Below are 23,986 nucleotides of genomic sequence, written 5' to 3'. Positions count from 1 at the left end.
GAAAGCGGGGGATGGGTGGTGGTGGGATGAATTGGGAGATTGGGATTGACATGTATACACTAATATGTATAAAATAGATAACTAATAAGAACCTGCTTATAAAAAAGAATAAATAAAATTCAAAAAAAAAAGTTAACATCTGCAGGAAAGAAGCACAGTTGCCACAGTTGTGTATTAGAGTCTAGTTTATGTCTGGTCTGTGAAATTATCTGCTTAAGTAAGACCTACTGCCTTGATTACAGGGGAGGGGGTTATACAAACATATCCACCTAGCCCATGCTCACTGACACGTAGGAAGAGGTTTGTGAAATTCTCACCTACCTATGGAAATTCACTCTGCCATCCACTGACACTAATGACTGTAATTAAAGCCAAAGGATTGGATTTGCAATAGATGCAAAAACAGATCTCTGCCCCTTGCTGTCCATTGCCACCTCCTACACACCCTGTTTTCTCATGCTAGACTGTCGCAGGAGCTCAGTCTCTACCCTCAGTCTCCTCCTCCTCCAGGCCACACCACGGACTGTAGCCAGGTTAAGAAGGTAACTTACTGCTGTAGGAACACACCGTGAGCAGCAACATGCCTCCTGCCCCTGGACCTGGGCTGCTGTTTCAACTCTGTCTCCCACTCCCAGGGGTGCACCTCTCGCTCTCTCATGCCTGGCTGCTTCCTGTGGCTCCCACAGGCCACACGGGGTCTACCCTTGAGCCTCCCAGAAACCTTACCCCTGGTTCTACTGCCTCCCAGCCTTCTTTTTTCTGGCCGCACTGCGAGGCTTGCGGGATCTTAGTTCCCTGACCAGGGATTGAACCCGGGCCCTCGGCAGTGAGAGCGCGGAGTCCCAACCACTGGACTGCCAGGGAAGTCCTCTCCCGGCCTTTCTATATCCAGCCCTTCTTTAAGGTCTAGTTTAAGACTGGCCTCTGTTGAATCTCTCTCAAACGTGTTAAATACACGTCCACCAAAGACAGCACAACAACTGCAGCAGCCACAAAACAACTCTTGAGAACTGGTTGAGCCCAAAGTATATTCCTTCCATGGTGAGTAGAAATAAGCAAGATGGGACTTCCCTGGTGGTGCAGTGGTTGAGAATCCGCCTGCCATTGCAGGCGACACGGGTTTGAGCCCTGGTCCGGGAAGATCCCACATGCCGCGGACCAACTAAGTCTGTGTGCCACAACTACTGAGCCTGCGCTCTAGAGCCCATGAGCCACAACTACTGAAGCCCGCGAGCCTAGAGCCCATGCTCCGCAACAAGAGAAGCCACCGTAGTGAGAAGCCTGCGCACTGCAACAAAGAGTAGCCCCCTCTCGCCGCAACTAGAGAAAGCCCGTGCGCAGCAACAAAGACTCAACGCAGCCAAAAATAAATAAATAAATTTGTTTAAAAAAAAAAAAAAAAAGCAAGATGGCACAAGAAGGTATCCAACTGCATTCTAGTTCTAAAAGTAGCTGTTCCACTTCCTAGCTATTTGCATACAAATCCCTTAACTTCTCTGATTCTGTTTCCTCCCTATAAAAGGGAATGTTCTGGCTGCCACAAAGTGTTGCGAGGACTAAGTGGAGCCCTGTGGGGGAATGTGTGAATATTATCCGAAGGAAAAGTAGTCTTGTCTTTCTACTCTCTGGGTCATGCAGATGGTGACTTTTTAATTTAAAGCTATACTTGAAATATCACTGACCCGGATGTGGCTCCCATCAGGGGAATGTTCCAGCCTAACTGAAGGTTGCCATGAGTGTGTGTGCATTGGTTGTGTGTAACTGAAGGTTGTCATGAGTGTGTGTGCATTGGTTGTGTGTAACTGAAGGTTGTCGTGAGTGTGTGTGCATTGGTTGTGTGTAACTGTCTCTTCAATCTGTCCAGGTTTCACAGGCTCAGCAGGAGTATCAGCAGAATTACATCCAAACCCAGTCGTCAGCCCTGGACAGTTTTAATACCATGAACTCGGCTTTGGTGTCGGACTCCATCGGCCTGCAGGTATTCATCTGCTCCCGATTCGCCTGGGTCTCCTCTGTTCCAGTGCAAGAGAGCTTAGCCAAGGGTGGGCCCTGTGTCTCTGTAGAAAAGTAAGTCACAGAATGTCTTCAGCTCATTATTCAGAATCCTTTACACACAGCCACAGTAAAGGCCAGGCCAGGGAGACAGTGAAGGAAGGAAGCCGATGGAAATGCTTCCAAGCTGAGACTCTCAACCTTGGAGTTGCAGTTGTTTTTGCGCTTATTAAAATGGGGGTTTAGATCCTGAGTTCAGTGCTAGAGATGTCACTTGTTCCACTAGACACCCAAGTGGTCCTAAGTGTCAGTGCCTAAGACAGCACATCAGCCCACTCCCTTAAGCCCCAGTGTTACGAGCAGTTCCACCAACCACAGGAAAGCCAGACTTAAGCAAAGGCAATCTGTGTTCATTCATGACAAGGAACTACCAGAGGCTGTTAGGTACTTTTTCCTAATTTAGAAATTATTATTATTACTATTTTTTTGCTGCGAGGCATGTGGGATCTTAGTTCCCCAGTCAGGGATCAAACCTGCACCCCCTGCATTGGAAGCACAGAGTCTTAACCACTGGACCGCCAGGGAAGTCCCTAGAAATTATTTTGCTTTGAAAGAAATCATGTGCCTTCCAAAGAATATCTTGTAGTACCAGGCAGGGAAGCCAAAAGAGTCAGGATCCCACATTTGTGCAAATGTGTGTGGTCACCACACGTCAAGGGGGTTTTTCTCTTGATTAGTTTGATTTGCTAGGAGTTAACCCCTCATATGCTGCCCATTGTTAATCTTCCGACTGAGCCCCCCCACGTAACATGCAAATTAACTTGAAAATGTCCAGAGTAAAGCATTATATTCACCAGAAGCAGCTTCCCTTGGCTTTAATTTCCAAACATGCAAATAATAGTTTCTGTCCCCTTCCAACTTTATTTGGCTCTTATCTCTTTACCTTCCTCTTGAAAGTTCACACAAGCTATTTCACATCCTTTCTGGTTCTCTATAAATAATTTGCTAGATAAGCAAACAGATATTCATGTTGGGATTATCCACTTCCCTTAGGATCCAGTATTCTCTACTAACAGCTGTTCGGGCAGTAGTGCCAACAGCAAAGCTAGGCCACGGTCCCGCAGTGGGCCTGGGTGGGCCTCGTGTTTGGATTTGTCTGGGAGGCCCATTTCTGGTGGGGCCTCTGAGTCCCACCCTTTTCCTGGCTCTCCCATAGTGCCTGGCAGCTTTCCCCTGGCCTCAGGCCAAGCCCTACTTTGGGTCTGGTTTATTCAGGAGCCTTTATTTTCCCTTCCTCCTGCTATCAAGGGGGCTCACCCAGGCTCCCTTTCCTTCCCTCTCAGACATCTCACTACTGGCCAACCAGGAAATGCTCTTATCTCACCTGAGTTCAGAGTTCTGTTTTATTCGGGGACCTTACTGAGTCCTATAGCCTGGGAATCAGCCTCTCAGACAGCTCTGAGGAACTGCTCCAAAGGGGTGAGGGAGGAACCAGGATAGATAGGAGTTTCACTTAAAAAAAATGTAGCCAAACATCAGAAGGTTACTGTTAATCACAAAAAAACAGACATCTTCAGTTAATGTTTTTAGTGCTTTTCTATGTATAAGAAGATGTAAGAGTCTGGGCTCATCAAAATTATTTCTTTGGTTTGCATCTTAACTATCTAGGGCTAGTTTCCTGCTTTTTTCCATCTTGAATCCCCCTCAGGGCACACTGTTGGGTGGGCTGCGGTGGTTGATGACTTGATGGTGGGCAACAGTCATTGTTTACTGGAATGGCAGGCAACATTTTTGTCCACACCCCTGACACGCCAGGCATTTACTTCAGAGGTCAACTGTTAGAACAGGATCCACCCTAACCCAGGGACCCTGACTGATTTCTAGTTACAGTCTAGTCTCTTATTCCAGGGTAGACAGAGGAGCCTTATAATGAAAAGATTAAAAACTGTTGTTTAAAAAAACAAAAAAAGAAGGGGGTGGAGGCTGGGGAAGAGGGAGGAGCAGAGGAAAGAAACACATCATCTCATGGCCAGGAAACTCAACTGAGTCTGAAAATAGTTGGCTTCTTATTTCTTCCATTGTCTAGTCTACCCCATTTTCATTATTACTGACGAGACCAGATCCTTGGTTTGATTTTATAGAATGTCAAAGCTGGAAAGCACTATTGAGATGATCTCCAACCCCCTTGTTTTATGGATAAACAAACTGAGGCCAACAGAAATGACTTGAACAAAGTGTATAGCTAGTCCAGGGCTACAGCCCTGGTCTCTTGGTCCAGATATAGGTTCTGAGCACAAGACTGGTCTCTGTAAAGCCAGTGGGACTTGGAGAGAGGGTGGTTGGCCAGATGGTTTCTAAGGCTCCTTGCATCTCCAATGTTCTGTGATTCCAACTTTCAAATGGCTTCTGCATTTTCTTTAATATTTATTTACCACCATGGAAAATCCTTTCTACTGATTCGAATAGGTTTAGGAATGAGGCTTATTATCCGAAGTGGAGGCTAAGGAGTGGAGGAGCTTCAGAGGCTGGTCATCTGCAAAGAGGACTCAGGTGTTAGGAAGTGTGTTCGACACCAGAGTTTCCAGATCTTCTAATATAAAGTTGTAGGCGACTTCAGGAGGTGGTAGAAGGTGCCCATAAACCTGTGTCTGGTGGTAGAAATTCTGGGGTTGTGGAAGCCATTTCTCTGTAAGGAGAGTTAAGCAAGTAACCTGAAGCATGAAATAGCAGCGATATTAATTTAAGCATTCCTGCTCCAGTGGGCAGCCTGGAGCGATAAGCAACAGGCTTCTGACACTTGTCAGGCACTTGTCTGAGTCACAGACTCGGCTCCCTGCCCCTCCCTTCATCACCGCCCTTCTCTGCCTGAGCGAGGGAGGTGAAGCATTTGCACGCATTACAGTAACCTCAGCCCTGTTGTCGCTGCCCTGGCAGCTCGTCTAGAAGTACAGAAGTAAACAACCTGTTTAAGAAAAAAGGGGAATATCTCCATTTTATAAAACACGTATTTTGTTTTCTGATTTCAGTTTGGGAATATGGAAAATATAGAAGATACAAAGAAGAAAATGAATACCATCTATAATCCTATCCCATAGTGAAAACCATTATTTGGATTTTTTTTTTTTTTTTTTTTTAGTATTTGTTTATTTATTTATTTATGGCTGTGTTGGGTCTTCGTTTCTGTGCGAGGGCTTTCTCTAGTTGTGGCAAGCGGGGGCCACTCTTCATCGCGGTGCGCGGGCCTCTCACTATCGCGGCCTCTCTTGTTGCGGAGCACAGGCTCCAGACGCGCAGGCTCAGTAGTTGTGGCTCACGGGCCCAGCTGCTCCAAGGCACGTGGGATCTTCCCAGACCAGGGCTTGAACCCGTGTCCCCTGCATTGGCAGGCAGATTCTCAACCACTGCGCCACCAGGGAAGCCCCATTATTTGGATTTTGATGACTCTTAGTTTTTTTTTTCTAGGCATGAATACATTTGGACAGATGCTTATGCATTATTTTTTTCAAAATGGGATTCTTCTGTACTTACTGTTTTCAAACCCAATCTTTTTCCATGTGAAATTACGTATTACGAACATTTTTCCTTGGAAAAGTGTTTTAATCCATTTGCATCCATCCTAAGCAGTGGCAAGCGGTGTTAGCAGCAGCCATGGCATGTTACGGGGGAAAGCTGGCTGGCCCACCCAAGTACAGGGCGGCAGACCTCCCGGCCACCAGGGGGCCCTCAGGCGCTCTAACACCAGGGTCCCAGGCTTGCAGCTCCTGTGGGCCGATGTCTCCCTCAGCCGTTAATGACAAAGGGATGTCCCGGTGTATGACTCTGGCCATGTTTTCTCACACCGCTAGATCTGGTTTTTATTTTCATCCTGACAGAAAACCCTTGTGGATGTTACTTTGGAGAACAGCAACATTAAGGAACAAATCAGAAATCTGCAGCAGACACATGAAGCCTCCATGGACAAGCTGCGGGAAAAGCAGAGGCAGTTAGAGGTAGCACAAGTGGAAAACCAGCTGCTGAAAATGAAGGTAAAGTACAGCAATGTAGATTTCCTGCTAACCTTTCTCTCTTTTCTCCTTCTTTTCTCTCTTCTCCCATCGCCAACTCTCCCATTTCCCTTTCTCTCTTCTCTTCTTTGTTGGGCTTCCCCACCCTTTTTGTGGCCAGCGCCACAGGATTTGACTTGAAGGGACTGAGGCGGTTTCTGTGTCCACAGCTGTCAGTGCAGATCGGGGGTACCCTGTATATACCCCTGTTGGGCTCTCCTGCCTTGGTCCCAGTGGCCTCAATGGCTACTGAGACCTCATCGTGGCACTGCTCTTATGTACCTAGAGGACACTGGGGCTGCCCACAGGTCTGGGACTTCAGAAGCTTCACTGTCTAGTTTCTCTCTGAGGTTCCAAGGCCTCATTGTCTGGTTTGACAATGAAGAGCTGAAGGGCCCCCAGGAAGAAAATGGATGGATGACCAAGGACTCTGGGCAGTGTCCCTCCTGCCTCCAGGTCGTGCTTATTCCTCAGCTCAGCCTCTAAGGCCCTGGAGATGTCAGTGCTCCTTCCAGCTTTGAAACTTCCAGGAACCGACCCACGAATGGCTCACAGAAGTCACTCAACAAATTATTTCCTGAATGGATTTGTTTTTATTTAAGCCTGTGCTTTTCAGATTGTGTTCAACACAGCCTTAGGCTATTCTAGGGGAGAGTGTGTTATGGGTAGTGTACCATGTGATTTATTGCTCAAACCAGAGTATGTTCAGGAGTGAAGGGAGGTGCTATTAAGAATTTAGTTAGGGGAACAAACTGGGCCATGTGGTCCCCTACCTATGGGCCGCCTCAGGGACAGCTGATAGGGAGCATGGGCCACCACGCCACACTGTGTAGCCTCTGTGATGGCTGCCCCACAGGCTGTGGCATCACCACCCACTTGGCCAAACACAACCACCTGGGAAAGGGGAGGGACCAGAGAGCTACACAGTCAATCAGCTCCTCTTTGCTTTCACTTCAAACAGGGATGCTCTTCTACTTTTTCATATATTGTATTTCTGCGTAAGAGTTACTTTGGAAAAAAAGGCGTTTGTTGCTGAAAAATTCTGAAATGACTGTTTGGAGTCTTTTCCTCAAGGTAGGATCTCTATGCAGTCATTCATTCCACAAATATGTCCTGAGTATCTACTCTCTGCACCTGTGCTCTGCATCCGTGTCTGTTGCAGAGGTGCTGTGGTGTCAGGGAGACCAAGCCTCTAAATCCAGTCCTCAATTGCCTGTTTTAGAGACTAATGCTTTACTTTACCCAGCCCCACACCCCCCAAATTACAAAAGTGACGGGTCTCAGAGTATTTCATGTGACCTGGATGCAGCATAAACAGGACGTGAGGGACAGAGCCCATTCTAGAAGTGGAGATGGAGTGCAGGACACGCTGGGTCTCTTTCAGCTAATGATAACCTCTGTTCAGGGTTTCCCATTTTGTGGTTTCTTGGTACCAAAACTTGCCTAGTGATGAGAGGGGAGATTGAGAGGGCATCAAGAGAGACTTTTGTCCCGTCTTTGGAGTAAACATAATGTAGCCTATCCAGGTTGTAGTACACCTTACTCATCCAGAGGTTACCTACGCAGCTAACTCAGCTCTCTCAAACAAGCAGTAAGCTGGAAGGAGGGGACACAAACAAACCTTCAGAGTCATAAAATCAATGGCCTGAAGTTCACAGGTGAGGGCAGGGCCGGGGAAGAAAGGAAACACCAGCCACTCCCAACATAAGCCTGCTTGCCCACGGCTCTACTTTTTCTCATCTCCTAAGCTAGGCCTGTGCAAGCCCCCAGGAGTCCCCAGCTAAGGTCCCTCAAACCAGATGGGAATGTTTCCAAACACAACATTTGGAAAAGCACAAAGGTATGGAAAGGATGAGTCCAGATTTCTTATATGAGCTTAAGTGTTTCCTAGAGACTGATTGGCCAGTGCAACTAATGCGATGGCTTCAACTCCATGTGGGCAGCTTCTCGTCAAAGGCCTTCCTGCTTTTCTGACTTAAAAATTTTTTTAAAGTAATGTATGCACCTGGGGGGAAAAGTCAAACAATATGAAAGGTAACATAGAGGTATGCCTGCACCATTTTACATTCCTACCAGCCATGTAAGAGGATTCCAGTTTCTCCCCATCCTTGCCAACACTGGTTACTCTCTTTTATTGATTATAGTCATCCTCGTAGGTGTGAAGCTCACTGTAGTTTTGCATTTCCCTGATAACTAATGATGTTAAGTATCATTTTTTGTGCTTATTGGTCATTTGGATATCTTCTCTGGAGTGTCTATCAGATCCTTTGCCTATTTTTAAATTGGGTTATTTATATTTTATTATTGAGTTGTAAAAATTCTTCATATATTCCAGATACAAGTTATTAGATAAATAATTTACAAATATTTCCCCCCACTCTAGGTGTTATCTTTTCAATTTCTTGATGCTATCCTTTGAAGCACAAAAGTTTTTAATATTGATGAAGTCTTATTTATCTCTTTTTTGTCAGTTATGCTTTTGGTGTCATATCTAATTTTAATCAAAGGTCACAAAGATTTGCCTTATGGTTTTCTTCTAAGAGTTTTATAGTTTTGGTTTTCACATTTAAGCCTTTAATCCATTTCGAGTTAATTTTTGTATATGGTGTATTAGGGATCCAACTTCATTCTTTTGTATGTGACAAATCCGATCATCCCAGCACCATTTGTTGAAAGGTCTGTTCTTGTCCCAGTGAATGATCTTGGTAGATAATTGTTTACAATTTAATATTTATAACAGATAAATTATTTACTTGGTTTCAAAGTTAAATCTACAAAACAAAGAAATAGAACATCAATATCTGTAATCTCCTCTTTTCTCTTTAACTCCCTCCTTCCTCCTATAGCAAACCTTTTTACTTTTTAATTTTGTAGGACTCTGACCCAACTCTAATAACATAGTGGTCTTATTTTCAGCCCACAGTAGAATACTGAAGAATTTAAAAAGCATATCTTTCTGAGGCCAATTAGAGTGTGGATATACTAACTAGAGAAAAAGGTTTGTTAAAACTGATAGAATAAAAGATGATAAAAATTTCAGGAGCAAGAGAACATTAGACAGGGAGAGTCATTGAAGAAAGAGGTTAATAAGACAGTGGAGCATGATACATTTTAGAGAATTCAGTTTAAAAATGGCTAAATTTGGGGGGCAAGCTTGGCACTTAGAGAGGTACGTTTCTGCCTTTTGAAAAATTCCCTCCTGTGGAGCACCTTTTCCAGATAATATCAAGTAAATTAGTGTAAGGGGCCACTTTTAATTTTCTCTGCACCTGCTCACCCCTTTTCCTTCTTCCTTCTACCTCTTTGCCCGTTAGTTCCTGCTGCCTCTGTCTCCTGCAGAACCCTGGGGCATGGGTCCACTCCCCCGTGAGTCCACACTTGATACCTACAGAGTGAAAGGTGTGGATTCCCCCTGAGCCCACCAGAGTTGTAGCTCTGAAGTGAGTCTCTCTGCAGGTGGAATCCTCCCAAGAAGCCAATGCGGAGGTGATGAGAGAGATGACCAGGAAGCTGTACAGCCAGTACGAAGAAAGGCTGCACGAAGAGCAGCAGAGGCACAGTGCCGAGAAAGAGGCACTCCTGGTGTGTATGTCCTACCTGCTGATGGGGTAGCAGAGAGTTTGGGGTGCATTATTGTTGGTGAGCTTTACATGGTAGGGTTTGTGCTCAGAGGGGAGTTAGTGGGCTCTAACGTGGGTGACGGGTCAAGGAATTTATTATTTGCCGATTCACTGCTCTCCCTTCTCCCTCCCTTCCTTTACTCACCACCTTCCCTGCTTGGAATAGTCCTCAATCACCCCTTTCTCTAGCTGGTCTGACCGTTTGCCAGCATCCGAGCAGATCCTGGGCTTACCTGCAGCCACGCCCTTTCTCACTCCATTTGCTCTTCCTTGCCCGTCCTTGATCCTACCTACGCTCCCTGAGAGCCCCGAAGATGCCAGCATCTCCACGAATGAAGTCTTTCCCACTCACACACCTGCAAGTGTCCTCTGTCCTTGGGAAACCCACACTTTCTCTGCTCTTTGCCATGGAATTCTCTTGTCCGTGTTATTGGAGCTGGGCTGTATGTCTCACATCTTGGCTTCTCTGGAAGAGCATAAATTCCTTGAAGGCAGGGACTCCATTCTGCCTTATCTTGTGTCCTCACCGGCTTAATACATGTGCTGATTGATTGCCTGAGTTGGCGCTTTGCAATATGGGAGAAAGATCTGGGCATTCTGCATTCAATTCCAGATCCAACCCTAATTCCGTTTAGGTTGTGTGACACTCTGAGCACCTAGTCAGGGGATAAATAACATTTGTAGGCTCTTTTTAGACATAAAGGCTCAATGGGAAAAAAAGGAGAAAAAATAAGTAGGCCCATTAAAAAGCCATGCAGGCTTCCCTGGTGGCGCAGTGGTTAAGAATCCGCCTGCTAATGCAGGGGACACGGGTTCGATCCCTGGTCCGGGAAGATCCCACATGCCGCGGAGCAAATAAGCCCGTGCGCCACAACTACTGAGCCTGTGCTCTAGAGCCCGCGAGCCACAACTACTGAGCCCACGTGCCACAACTACTGAAGCCCACGCGCCTAGAGCCTGTGCTCCGCAACAAGAGAAGCCACTGCAATGAGAAGCCTGCGCACCGCAACGAAGAGTAGCCCCCGCTCGCCGCAACCAGAGAAAGCCCGCACACAGCAACGAAGATCCAACGCAGCCAAAAATTTAAAAAATTAAAAATTAAAAAAAAAAAAAATAAAAAGGCCATGCAATGTGTCTTTATTCATGGGTGAGAACCAGAATCCTGGAATTTGAGTTCATGATCTGTGAGACACTTCTAGGCCCCCAGGTCATGCTTTTAAAGAGACATGATGATTTAGCCAGGCCTGAGCTGTTTGGACCCTGATTGGTAGCTACTCCATGCTCTGCTGAGGAGAGTACATTTCTTTTGCAGGAAGAAACCAATAGTTTTCTGAAAGCCATTGAAGAAGCCAATAAAAAGATGCAAGTGGCAGAGACCAGCCTAGAGGAGAAGGACCAGAGGATCGGGGAGCTGGACAGGCTGATTGAGCGCATGGAGAAGGTAACACAGCTTGGGGTCCGGGGCCCCTCGCCCAGCCTCCCTTGCGGTGCAGCAGGTCCCCTGCAGGCCTGCCCCAAAGTATGAGAAGCCCTCATCCCTGCAATTTGTGACTTGAAAAAAACAAAGAGAAAACTGTAAAAGAAAGTATAAGGAAGTCCCACAAAGTTCTAATTTTTCCCATGGTGAAAATTTTGATGCTTCAAAAAACATTACATATCAAATTATTTACAGAAGCTAATATTTTAGCAGCCCTGCTTTGCTGGGGCCCCAAGCATGAACTTAGATTACTTGTTGAGCAGGCAAGCCCTATTTCGACGTTACAGCGACACCCCAAGCCCTGCCTGGGTCCGAAGGGTTGGCTTTTCTCTGACACTCTGTGTCGGAGTGGGGGACACTGCCTTTCTCTGTGGGTTTGGGGGGAGGCCTGCAGAAGGCAGGAGCTCTGCCCGGATAATGAGCCAGTCTAGAGAAAGGGAAGAGGGAGCCTGGAAATGAGGCAGGAAGTGGAGAAACGGGAAGGAGGGGTGGGAGAGAGGAAAGAGAAAAAAGAAGAGAGAGAAAGGGCGGTGACCTTTAGCAGGTGATGGCTCGCTGCGGGGGGAGGGGTGTAGTTGAAGGCTAGAGCTGTGGCTGCTTCCTGGAAAGTGGGTCTCTAGTGGCATGAGTTTGCAGAACAGCACTGACCGGCCAAGACCTGACCCATCAGCATCCCGTAACTCACTCACGCTGGATGCTGAGAGTCCCCAGGCTGACGATGGAGGGAGGGGGAGTGACAGTGTGAGCAGGGTCAACAGCTGGGCTCCCGGGTGATTCTGAGAAGAGGGCTGACCCGTGGTGTCTGCGGCATGATCCCCTCCACCGTCCCCTGACAAGGGAGGCGTAACCAGCTTGGGAACAGCCTTAAATGCAATACTGTGGAGCTTCGGGGCTGGTGGGGGGCTCCTGTTTTGGGTAACATCTTTTTTGGGGAGGGACTTGAGCAAATAGAGGGTCGGTTACAATTTCGCCTCCACCCTCTGGGAAAGCAGAATCCCATGCGGTATTGAAGAGCGGGTATGGTTAGGGGTAACGTCAGCATTGGCTGGAGGTGGCAGTCGTGACGATTGGGCAACGAGGGCATTTTCTAGAACGTGGGTGAGCTATCTCCCACATCACCGCTCTCCTACAACAGCAGACGGCGCTGGTTAAAGCATATACTCGCGCTGGGTGACAGACTGTCCTGCAGCAAACAGAAGCCAGGTGAGCGGGCAGCACGGGGAGGTGTACAGAGAGACTGTCCGTGTGCTGGTTAAGAATATGGGTTTTAGGGTCAGACAGACCTAGGGTTTGAGTCTTGCCTCTCTTTCTCGTTGTGCGCGGTTACTTGACTTTTCCAACTTCAGTTTCCTCTTCTGTAAAATGCTGACGATAGTAATTCTCATTCTTAGGCCTTCTGTGAGGAGAACACGAGAAAAATCCGTGCCAAATGCTCAGCGCGGTGCCTGGCATACATAAAGTCGGGGCTCACAAATGTGTGGCTCTGATTTTTATGTTGTTACTTGCATAAATGTCTGCCCCTGGTGTCAGCCTCTTTTCCAGCTGGACCTGTTCTGTAACTGAGTTTCTTTGTACCCTTGCGATTCTGAAAGTTCCCAGCTTTTTCCCACTGATGTCCACGTGGAGCCTGGGTCAGGGCCATATGGCTGGGGGGCCAGGGTGGTGTCGGTGAGGCCGGCCGGCCCTGCCAGCATTTCTGTGACACAAAATGTTCCCCACGTCCTCTTTGCTTTCTCTTTAGTGATTGAAAATCTATTGTCCTTCCTCTTAATCTTTCCCATTTAAGCTAGCGAAATGCTTGCTTTATTTAGCTAAGATTAGATTACCCATTTACTATTTTTCCCCCTTCAGGGATAAATCTGGGACAGCAGGAACCGTGCCAAATCTCTGTCACACAGGATGTGAACAGCATGCCCACAGAGTTTGTATTCCTGTTCTCACCTATTTTTGGATTTTTCTCGAGGACAAACCATGTGCTTTTGAATGGCTTCTGTGCTATATCCCTTAGTTTACTGTTCTCAGCATTGTGTGCCAAACCCCTTTTTTTCCTGATCAGTAGAAGTCCTGTAAGGAATGTGTTCTATCAGAGACCCTTCTGCAGAATAGATAATATTCTATGCCTTGATCGCAGTGGTGGTTTCACCAGCTAATGTGTATACAAATGTACTGATTGTGCAATACTCACTTAAGATTTGTTGTACCTCAATTTAGAAAAAAATCAAATTTTAAAGTGTGCTGTAAGTTAGGCCTTGCCCTACCTTAAGACAGCTTTTTGGGGAGTCTGAGGGAAGGCTCGCTTGTTAAAGAGTCATCATTATTATTTCAGGGCTAATGTAAACTTCCAGCCAGTGGCAGAACCTGTGGGGACAGTAAGAATGTGCATTCGCTGTAGAGATTTAAAAGCAGTAATAAAACCCCACTGAAAAGTCGGTCTTCCTTCATTATTCTAAGTACATCGATGATAACACACCCTTCCTCCCGTGGTGGACTGCTCCCCACTCTGATCTATGGTCTGCCATTGCTTACAGCTTCAGAAGTTGAGGGGGCTAAAGTTTCAAGGATCTGCTTTAAATATTTGGTGGAAAAGACGTTTGGAATGTGTATAAGTAGCCAGAGCTTGTTGGGGAGAACTTCTGAGGTTAAAGATGAGGCACGGCCATACTTAGAGAAGGACCTAAAGTAGAATAGTCTCCTCCCAATTAATGAGCAGGATTTGATAAACTTCATTGTAAGGAAATTTATTATACTCTCATCTGTAACATTTCTAGGGCAATTTTGGTTGTGACGGGCACTACATTTTTATTAATATTTTCCACTTTGTTCAAAGAAATATGTCCAGATTTTATATTACTTTAAAAAAAATTTAGTTATTTGTTTGTTTGGCTGCGTTGGGTCTTAGTTGCGGCACGCGGGATATTCATTGCGGTGTGCGGGATCTTTCGTTGCGGGGCACCGGCTTCTCTCTAGTTGTGGCGCGTGGGCAGTAGAGCACGCGGGCTTAGTTGCCCCATGGCATGTGGGATTTTAGTTCTCCGACCAGGGATTGAACCTGCGTCCCCTGCACTGGAAGGCAGATTCTTAACCTCTGCACCACCAGGGAAGTCCCTTGTATTACTTATTTTAGGTAAACTTCTAAATTTATATATATATATACACACACACACACAGCAAAGTGTACAAATCTTAAGTGCACAGCTTGATACATGAATTGGTTTCCTATTGAAACTCTAACAGTTTACCACAGTTAGAGGCTTAAAGCATCATGGATTTATCATTTTTAGTTCTGGAGGTCAGAAGTCCTAAAATCAAGGTGTTGGCAGGGCTGGCTTCCTCTTGGGAGCTCTAGAGGAGAATCCATTTCCTAGCCTTTGTTCCCTTCTAGAGACTGACTATATTCCTTGGCTCATGGCCCCATCCTCCAGCTTCAAAGCCAGCATTGTAGCATCTCCCAGTCTTTGTCTGTTTCTGACTCTAACCCTACTTCTTCCTTCCAATACAAGCCCAACTAGATAATCCAGGATAATCTCCCCATTTTCAAGATCATAACTTAATCACGGCTGCAAAGTTCCTTTATCCATGGAAGGCAACATATTCACAAATTTCAGAGATTAGGATGTGGACACTGTTGGGGGACTCTTATTCTGATTTTCACAATGTAGTTTTACAAGTGAACACACCCGTGTACACACCATCCCAGTTAATTTATAGGATATTACAGAAGTCCAGACCCTCTTGATGATTCAGAAAATAATCCCAAGAAATTTGTAGTATCGCAGGCCACTGATTTAGAGTATTGATTAACATTATTTAGAACCATAAATTTTCACAAGACATCTGAGCCTGGGCTGATGAAATGCTTTTAAAAAAATAAATCTTGAATGGCTTTATCCAGGATATTTGTCTCTAGCTCATAAATACATCTATAAATACGCACCAGTAAATTTGACATTTTGAGCTTTGTTTGGACCCTGGCAAGTGGGTGTATAAAACCCATGGGTGTCACATAGACTTGAATTCACTAGTGCTGGAGTTGCTTGCTGTACATTCTCCAGCCAACTTGGGATCCATCGATTAAATATTAGTGTCTGTCTGTTTTAGGAACGCCATCAACTTCAACTCCAGCTCCTGGAGCATGAAACAGAAATGTCAACAGAAATTACCAATTCTGACAAAGAAAGGTAAGATGTAATGCCCTTTGTCTTGTAAAGGATTTAGATGGTGGACACGCTGTGTTTCTGTGGGCTCACTTGGTCCTTGCATTGTCATTCGTTTGGTCGTCACCCATTGCAGACTGATACATGCAAAACATTGGACTGGGGGCTTCCAACGTGGAGCTTCCAGCCACATCTTACAACCCAGGGCTGGTTGTTAGTGCAGTGGAACACGTCAAAGCCTGTCACAAGTGCCAGAGTTCAGTCTATAAATGTTCTCCATAACCTTGAGCTCCACAGGATGCACCTTGTTGATGAGAAAATTCGAGAGTGACTAATACCATTGCCATGGAAACTAATTTTACAGTGTCTTTGTTTCCAAACATTCCTCAATGAAACCTTGCCTTGTCCTCTGGCTATGAGTGTATAAAGCCCTGCATGGGAAATGCAAGAGCAGTCCACGGCCTCTTCTGGAAACCAGAAGGCAGTGAGGCCACGCACGGCCCTCTAGTGAAGGAAAACAAGGTTGGGATGCTTTGAGCATTTGAGCAAGTTACTTAACAACCCTGAGATTCTTTGCTTCTCTGTAAAATGGGAATTCTTTTTTCAAGTGGGGAGAGTTGTAATGATGCGAAGAGTGCCCATCTCATTGGGGTATTATTGTGAGGGAACTGCTGGGTGTACTGCCTGCCACATAGTATGTGCTGAAAAAATACCTGTTCTCCTTCCTCTTATGCAACTTCAGAGTTTGCAGAGTTATAGGGATCTTTCCTAGTCTTTAACATAGTGCTGAGGAGGGACCTGGCAGAGATGGGAAGTGGTAAGCAGACCACCAGACCCTTCGTCCGTGCTCCAGTCCAGTGGCCCCAAAGGACTGTAGAGTCCATCTGCTGGTTCCTTTGGTTTATTTGAACCAAGTAAAGTCTGAGGATAATTTGTGCTTTTGTTTTTTTTTTTTAAATTATGAAATGTATTATGAGGTGGTCTGCTCTGTTTTGATGGAGAGAGGGTCTTCCAGCATATTTCCCATTTTCTCAAAATAAATGATATATGGAACAATTGTAATTCCTGACTTTCCAGGACTCTGCCACTTGATTTCAGATATTTTGTTGTGTTGCTAGATTCTTCTCCTTCTCTGTTTTCCTGATCGTGGTAATTACTGGATGTTCCAATGCTGTATTAACCCAAAAAGAAAAAGCCTCTCATATCTGTAAGTGGTGCAAAAAAATTCTCTCTCAGCCCCTGGAAAGTATAGTAACTGTCCTTATACAGGGTAAAACTTGCAAGTGGGAACTTGAAAAATGGTCCTATCTTCCTTCTACAGTGGGGTGGTCGACTGGTAGTTAATAAACTAGGATACACACAAAGTAGGAAGAGTGCGTCTTGTTCTGGGCAATGTTCCCTTCAAGCGGTGACTCTGGGCACTGCTCTTGCTGCTTTGCTTGAGGATTCACTTGCGCTTTCTTCTATTTGTGTTAGGTATCAGCGGCTGGAGGAGGCGTCAGCCAGCCTCCGGGAGCGGATCCGACACCTAGATGACATGGTGCATTGCCAGCAGAAGAAAGTCAAGCAGATGGTTGAGGAGGTAAGCCCCTGTGAAAGGTCTTGGGCCCGGGATTGCTTCCTGTGGTGGGGACACTTCAGCCCTAGAGCCAGATACGACTCTCAGCTCCCTCTTCTGTGGCTCACGGTGAACTAGCTCAGGCCACTGCCATCTTGGCCCAGAGGAGAAGGTCCTCATATGTCCCCTGTGGACTGGTGATGATCCCTCTAAAAGAGGGCCGTCCCCAGATGAAAGGGTTACAGTTAAGAAAGCTGGAAGGTGCAGTTCATAAGCTCACTCACCTACACAGGACAGCAGTACCCTTTATGGGTGCCTGCAGCTCAGGGACCAAAGGGTGTGACAAGAACAGTTCACTTCGGCTCAGGTCTCTGCACCCCGGGACCTGCCTGCCTCTCCTCCTGCTCCTGCTTTTGTCCTTTCTCCACGTCTGGTGTGTCTCTGTCATTCCCTTTCCCTGTCTGTCCCTTTTTCTTCGTTTTTTTCTCTTTTCTACTATCCTTTTTCTCCTTAACTGTCTATGTAACATGAAAGCAAGTTTTAGGCTTACTGTATGCTGGACATAGTTTACTATCCTGTTTTTCTAAATGAAAAAACAGGTAAGTTGAACTTTTATATTTCTCTAAGAGGAAGAAAGTTTCTTTTAACTTGTGTCACTGTCCCTGTCTCTCTCGTGGTGATGCTCCACAGGAGAAAGTCCATGCTGTATACAGCTCATCACATATTAGTGTATTTTTCTTGCTCGATTAAACAATCAGATGGAAATAAGAACAGTTAGTACTAACAAGGTGATAAGGATTCCCTAGGGACTAATTCTCTCACTTGCAAAGAAAAGGTTTCAATTTAATTAAACATTTGGTTGGCAGTGGAAAAACTGGAAAAAAAAATTTATATTAAGCACAACTCTGAAAATTTATCTGTTAATGTGTTATTAAAATTGAAAGTATATCTACTTCTAATAAATAATTTACACATATGATAGACAAATAGAAGATTAAACGTATATCTTTTTTATTAATCCCTAAAATGTTGGAGCTATGAGTGGGGTTAAGGTCAGGGAATCGTGAGGATGGGGAGGGACACCGTTTTTTATTGTGTGTAGGATAAACATACACATGAGATAAAATCTGCTCCCAAACGAGAAACCCAGTCACATAGTGTGATTGGCCTGTGTGTCAGTCTCAGGGCTCAGCAGAATAAGAGAATGGGGAACAAAGGCTCAGATGAGGAGACCCCGCATGCACTTTCACAGTTCCTTGGCACTGCCAGGCAGGAGCAGTGCCAGCAACAGGGATGGGTAGGTCTTGCCGCATATCAGCACTGAGTAGATGTCAGGAGTATGTTTCCCAAGGAAAAGCATTGCTTTGTCACATTTAGCATCTCCGGAACCATGGCTGTTAGATCATAGCTTTTCTGCTTCTGAACTTCACACACATGAAGTCTGGGGCAAGGCTGTCCCTCATTTCCCCGTGGGGCTCCTTGGCTGTGGGGCACTCCATTTCTCCCGCCTCACCGCAGGGTGCTGTCTGCATTGTTTCCCTGTCAAATATTAGAGAACCGGTGAACAAAACCTCATATGCATTGGCTTCTGATTGAGTTATCATCTGTAAGGGTTTAATGATTAGTCTTTTTTTTTTTTTTAAACATCTTTATTGAAGTATAATTGCTTTACAATGGTGTGTTAGTTTCTGCTTTATAACAAAGTGAATCAGTTATACATATACATATGTTCCCATATCTCTTCCCTCTTGCATCTCCCTCCCTCCCACCCTCCCCATCCCACCCCTCTAGGTGGTCACAAAGCACCGAGCTGATCTCCCTGTGCTATGCGGCTGCTTCCCACTAGCTATCTATTTTACATTTGGTAGTGTATATATGTCCATGACACTCTCTCACCCTGTCACATCTCACCCCTCCCCCTCCCCATATCCTCAAGTCCATTCTCTAGTAGGTCTGTGTCTTTATGCCCGTCTTGCCACTAGGTTCTTCATGGCCTTTTTTTTTTTTTTTTTTAGATTCCATATATATGTGTTAGCACACTGTATTTGTTTTTCTCTTTCTGACTTACTTCACTCTGTATGACAGACTCTAACTCCATCCACCTCATTACAAATACCTCCATTTCATTTCTTTTTATGGCTGAGTAATATTCCATTGTATATATGTGCCACATCTTCTTTATCCATTCATCCGATGATGGACACTTAGGTTGCTTCCATGTCCTGGCTATTGTAAATAGAGCTGCAATGAACATTTTGGTACATGACTCTTTTTTTTGTGTGTGTGTGTGTTCTTTCCATCCTGCTTTTTTTTTTTTTTTTTAAACATCTTTATTGAAGTATAATTGCCTTACAATGGTGTGTTAGCTTCTGCTTTATAACAAAGTGAATCAGTTATACATATACAATATGTTCCCATTTCTCTTCCCTCATGCATCTCCCTCCCTCCCACCCTCCCCATCCCACCCCTCTAGGTGGTCACAAAGCACCGAGCTGATCTCCCTGTGCTATGCGGCTGCTTCCCACTAGTTATCTATTTTACATTTGGTAGTGTATATATGTCCATGACACTCTCTTACCCTGTCACATCTCACCCCACCCCCTCCCCATATCCTCAAGTCCATTCTCTAGTAGGTCTGTGTCTTTATTCCCATCTTGCCACTAGGTTCTTCATGGCCTTTTTTGGATAAAGAAGATGTGGCACATGACTCTTTTTGAATTATGGTTTTCTCAGGGTATATGCCCAGTAGTGGGATTGCTGGGTCGTATGGCAGTTCTATTTTTAGTTTTTTAAGGAACCTCCATACTGTTCTCCATAGTGGCTGTATCAATTTACACTCCCACCAACAGTGCAAGAGTGTTCCCTTTTCTCCACACCCTCTCCAGCATTTATTGTTTCTAGATTTTTTGATGATGGCCATTCTGACCGGTGTGAGATGATACCTCATTGTAGTTTTGATTTGCATTTCTCTAATGATTAATGATGTTGAGCATTCTTTCATGTGTCTGTTGGCAATCTGTATATCTTCTTTGGAGAAATATCTATTTAGGTCTTCTGCCCATTTTTGGATTGGGGGTCTTTTTTAAAAGACATTTTCAAGTAGTTTAGAATTCTGTTTTCTAAGTGACTTCCGGACTCTAATAGACATACCAATTTGAAAGGAGTAGGGGAATATTTATATATGAAAATAGGGAAGCATATGAAGATCACTGTCCAAGCCTTGCTTTACTACCTGTGATTTAATATCTCCCAAAGAGAGCTTCTCTAAGTGCTGATGATGTGGTCTGAAAGACCCAGCCATGGGAATGAAATCACAGGCTGAAATTTAGGATGGCACCGTCAGAATGAGCACCACCTAGGGGCCAGCTGGGTTTCAACACTTAGATAGAGACAGAGGAAGAGAGCTTTAATTCTAAATTTAAACTAAAAACTACTTAAATCAGGTGGTAAGAATTAATGTATTTGTCCAGTACACTGTATTAACTCATACAACAAAAGGATGGTTTAAAATTTCAATTGCTATAGCCATTTATGTGAATACTTTTTTTAAAAGTTAGAAACATGGAAAAGGGACAAATGAGCACATTGAGATGTTCAGGATCAGGTTGGAAAGGAGTTGAGAACTAGAGTAATCCAGGGAATGACTGAAGGACTTGGGCAAGAGATGGGCAAGGGGAGACGTGACAGGTGAATTCACATCTTAGAAAACGGTCATGGAGAAGAGGGAATATATTTTTGTTTGTGTTGCAATGCAAAGCCAGGCTGGAGCCACTGGGTGGCAAATTTCAGCTTTCTGTTCAACATAAAGGAAACATTTCTAGTATTGGCTGTCCTGGGAAGTATATTTAGCCTTTAATCACGGGTGCATTTTATGAGGAGAGAAGTCGGGATAGAAGCTCCTTATATAAAGAATTCTCTGTTGTTTACTAGGCTGTGCCTGTTGTTAGGATCTCAGCCTTTTCATTGCTTTGCATAATGAGTGAAAGCAGCAAAGACATATTAAATTGGTTCAAGTCATTTGGACCAAATTTTGAAAAATCCAGACAACTGAATTAGTCATGTGTGGCATCTTGAACTCTGACTTGAGAAGTGTCTTTCTATCTGTGAACTCCAGCCACCCAGATATTGAGACAAATTTGACCCAGAAATAGAGGCAACCTTTACGTGTCACCAATGTTAGGGACAGTTTTCCTTCCCTCACATGAATTCTGAAAGCTTGTCCCTGTGATGGCTTCACACTCACCAGGGGTAGGAATCCAGTCCCCATCCATTGTTGCTGTCATCTGAATCACAGTGTCTGTGAATGAAGTTAGTTTATTAAAATGATGGGCTTTTTTTTTTAGCTCAAAACATCCAGGTATTATTACTGAGGTTCTTGGAATCCTTAAATGTTAAGCAGTATATTTACTTCCACCTCACTGGAGTGTAATTTCTAATAATAATAATAATGATAATGATAATAATATTAATGATATAATAATAATGACGATATATTGAATAAAAATTAACCAGCATAGGTGTTGCAGTCCTTAGCTCAATAATGACTTTTCATTGTGTGGGACAGTATATTTCAGTAGGGATTTGTGCATGTAAGAAGGGGGCAGGATGGGCGCTTTTGAAATGAAGGATTATATATCTTATGGGGTCAAGTTCATTGAGAAAAGATACAAAGCGTCTTGCGTGAAGTGTGGGAGCACATACCCCCACTTGGCTAGATCTTTGTACCAAATTAAGTCTCCTTTTGTGGTGTTAGACAGGGATTGGTCATCTCCCTCCCATCACTAGTTCTTCTGACTGGTTCTGGATCTGACACAAAACACACACACACACAAACACACACACAAGCCCAAATATGCCCCTGTTAGACTTTTAAGGGTTTGCCAGAAAATACAGAGGGCCTGAAAAAGATAGCATTCATGAGGAAACTCACTCATCAATCCATTTACCAGTTACCCACCGGCATTTTCTCTGTGCTGGGGCTGGGTACCCAGTGGGGAGCGGGGCAGGTGTGGTCCTGCCCTCACGGATCTTACCACCTGGTGTTAGCTGAGTTCCCGTCATCCTTGCCCTTGGGCTTCATTCTTCTGTTGACAAGCCGTGTTGGGACTAGGTCCTTTGTCTCAAATCCGGCTGAGTTCTTTAGCTTGCCGTTAAAGGAACCAGGAGATCGGGGAGGAGCACGAGGCTGGGAGGAACCTGCAGCCAGAGCAGTAAACACCTGACACATCTTCAAACATCTTCAGTCAACAGGACGTTGACACCTCTTTACGTGCTCTCCTCAACGCCCAGTCCCCCGCCAACCAAAGCAGCTTTCTGCCCAGGGGAAAATTATCTGGAGGAAAGCAATTTTAAAAATTTAAATTCTCTCCATGCCAAGAATCTTCCCTTTTAAATGGATCGGCCATTTGTTAGCCCACAATTTATTTTAAACGTCTTGTGTGGTGTGCTGAAATGTACAATGCAAAAGTACATTTTTGCCAAATACCCTGTGTTTAGAGGATTCAGAGTGATCTCCATCACTGATAATTAGGCACATGGGGGCAGGGGAAAGGAGCTGTGGCACCAAGCCCACAACGCTAACCTGCTCAATTGAACTGTTTCCAGATCATGTCCCACGAACTCTTCTCCAGATTTAGTCTCTGGCTCTTTGGAAGATGACAAAATGGTAGCTTGCTCTGGGTTGGAAGCAGTTGCTTTTATCGTTCGTGGTTTGAAGAACACTTGTACTCTCTCAGCTGGGAAGAGGTGGCATGTGTGTGTGATGAGCTGATGAACAAAACACGCAGGACATGACATTGAAGAGAAAATGTGGCCACGTAGAGCTCCTATTTGTGGAAACACCCACCTTCTGTAACTTCAACTTCTACAGCCTGACACTGCAGAGTCGAGAGAACTCAAAGATCCATAGAGTATTTCTAGAAACGTGGGTTCCTAGACATCAAAGAGGGAACTGTGATGAAAACAGTACTAAAAAATAATTTAGAAAGTGCCAGGTGGAGGCTGGTCTTGGATGATGAAGCCTTATTTATGGAAAAGCTGCCAAGGACACCTGCCAAGGAGATGGGAAGCGGGCTCGAAGAACTCCAGTGCCCCAGGAGGAAGTGCTCCCCACCTGATCACACCCCAGAAAATACAGAATAAGACAAGTGTCTCTGTAGTTTGATTATATTTGTATGTAGGAGGTGGCCCTGAGGATGTCCTTTCTGAATGAAGATCAACGGCACTAATCAACTTAGCACTCTTCTTGTTTAAGAAACATTTGGTTTGCTTCTATCACCATGCATAGACAGTTCAACTCACTTCATGAAAAGGAGAAGTATATCTGATGAAAAGAAAAATGGGGACTTCCCTGGTGGCGTAGTGGTTAAGAAACCGCCTGCCAATGCAGGGGACACGGGTTCGAGCCCTGGTCTGGGAAGATCCCACATGCTGTGGAGCAGCTAAGCCCGTGCGCCACAACTACTGAGCCTGCGCTCTAGAGCCCACGAGCCACAACTACTGAGCCCACGCGCCTAGAGCCCGTGCTCCACAACAAGAGAAGCCACCACAATGAGAAGCCCACGCACCGCAACGAAGAGTAGCCCCCGCTCGCTGCAACTAGAGAAAAGCCCGCGTGCAGTAAAATAAATAAATAAATAAATTTTAAAAAATGTATTTGGCTGAAATACATTGAAGTGAAATATACTTCATGCATGCTTTATTTTCATAGAGGTCTTCGTGAGACAGCCACAGGCCCTGGTATCTCATCAAAACTGAACGGTGTTGCTGAGAATTGTAGTAGCAGCAGTGGTAGTAATAGTCAGTGGGTGGTTTTAGCCTACTAATAATGGAGTTCGTTCATTAAGGGGGTGGGTGTCACTTAGACGTTGGGTAGTTTTCCGCTCCATCCTCTTCTCCGTGGCAAAGTGGGCAGGTAAATGCTTTCTTGTCAGTAGTTGTGTTTGGTCTTTAATTTAGATGCTTCTGCCCAGCTGAAGCAAGTAGGCAGTGATGGGAAAGGAAGCAGAGGAATAACTTCCCACATGCGTATGAACCGTTGATGCAGTTTACCTCCACCGTGTTCTGTTTGAATGCAGATCCCCAGATACTCTTGCTGGGTTTCCAGACTTCCCCTAGGGAGCTTTGAGTCAGATCTGAGAATC

At 45.0% G+C, this 23,986-nt stretch overlaps 1 protein-coding gene and 1 long non-coding RNA gene across 6 annotated transcripts in view; one reads left to right on the top strand and one right to left on the bottom strand.

Annotated features, from left to right (window-relative positions):
- Positions 1-23,986, top strand: part of LOC118889687 (myocardial zonula adherens protein) — a 100,451-nt gene that overhangs the window by 30,452 nt on the left and 46,013 nt on the right. For 3 of the 4 annotated variants that reach the window (XM_036841705.1, XM_036841707.1, XM_036841706.1), the window contains exons 5-10: positions 1,865-1,978; positions 5,865-6,017; positions 9,492-9,617; positions 10,968-11,096; positions 15,231-15,310; positions 16,763-16,868. In XM_036841705.1, coding sequence (XP_036697600.1) covers positions 1,865-1,978; positions 5,865-6,017; positions 9,492-9,617; positions 10,968-11,096; positions 15,231-15,310; positions 16,763-16,868 — 708 coding nt within the window. Of the gene's footprint in view, positions 1-1,864; positions 1,979-5,864; positions 6,018-9,491; positions 9,618-10,967; positions 11,097-15,230; positions 15,311-16,762; positions 16,869-22,448; positions 22,584-23,986 lie in introns of those variants that run through there. The other variant, XM_036841708.1, reaches the window with a different exon arrangement.
- LOC118889689 overlaps positions 17,834-23,986 on the bottom strand; it is a 77,397-nt gene continuing 71,244 nt past the window's right edge. For both annotated transcript variants that reach the window (XR_005018599.1, XR_005018598.1), the window contains 4 exons: positions 22,426-22,610; positions 21,878-22,040; positions 21,088-21,141; positions 17,834-18,383 (listed from right to left, as the gene is read on the bottom strand). This is a non-coding gene — a long non-coding RNA (uncharacterized LOC118889689). The remainder of the gene's footprint in view (positions 18,384-21,087; positions 21,142-21,877; positions 22,041-22,425; positions 22,611-23,986) is intronic.

The sequence above is a fragment of the Balaenoptera musculus genome, chromosome 2 (genome assembly GCF_009873245.2).
Source record: "Balaenoptera musculus isolate JJ_BM4_2016_0621 chromosome 2, mBalMus1.pri.v3, whole genome shotgun sequence".
NCBI classification, from domain to species: Eukaryota; Metazoa; Chordata; class Mammalia; order Artiodactyla; family Balaenopteridae; genus Balaenoptera; species Balaenoptera musculus.
This window is presented reverse-complemented; position numbering and strand designations above follow the sequence as displayed.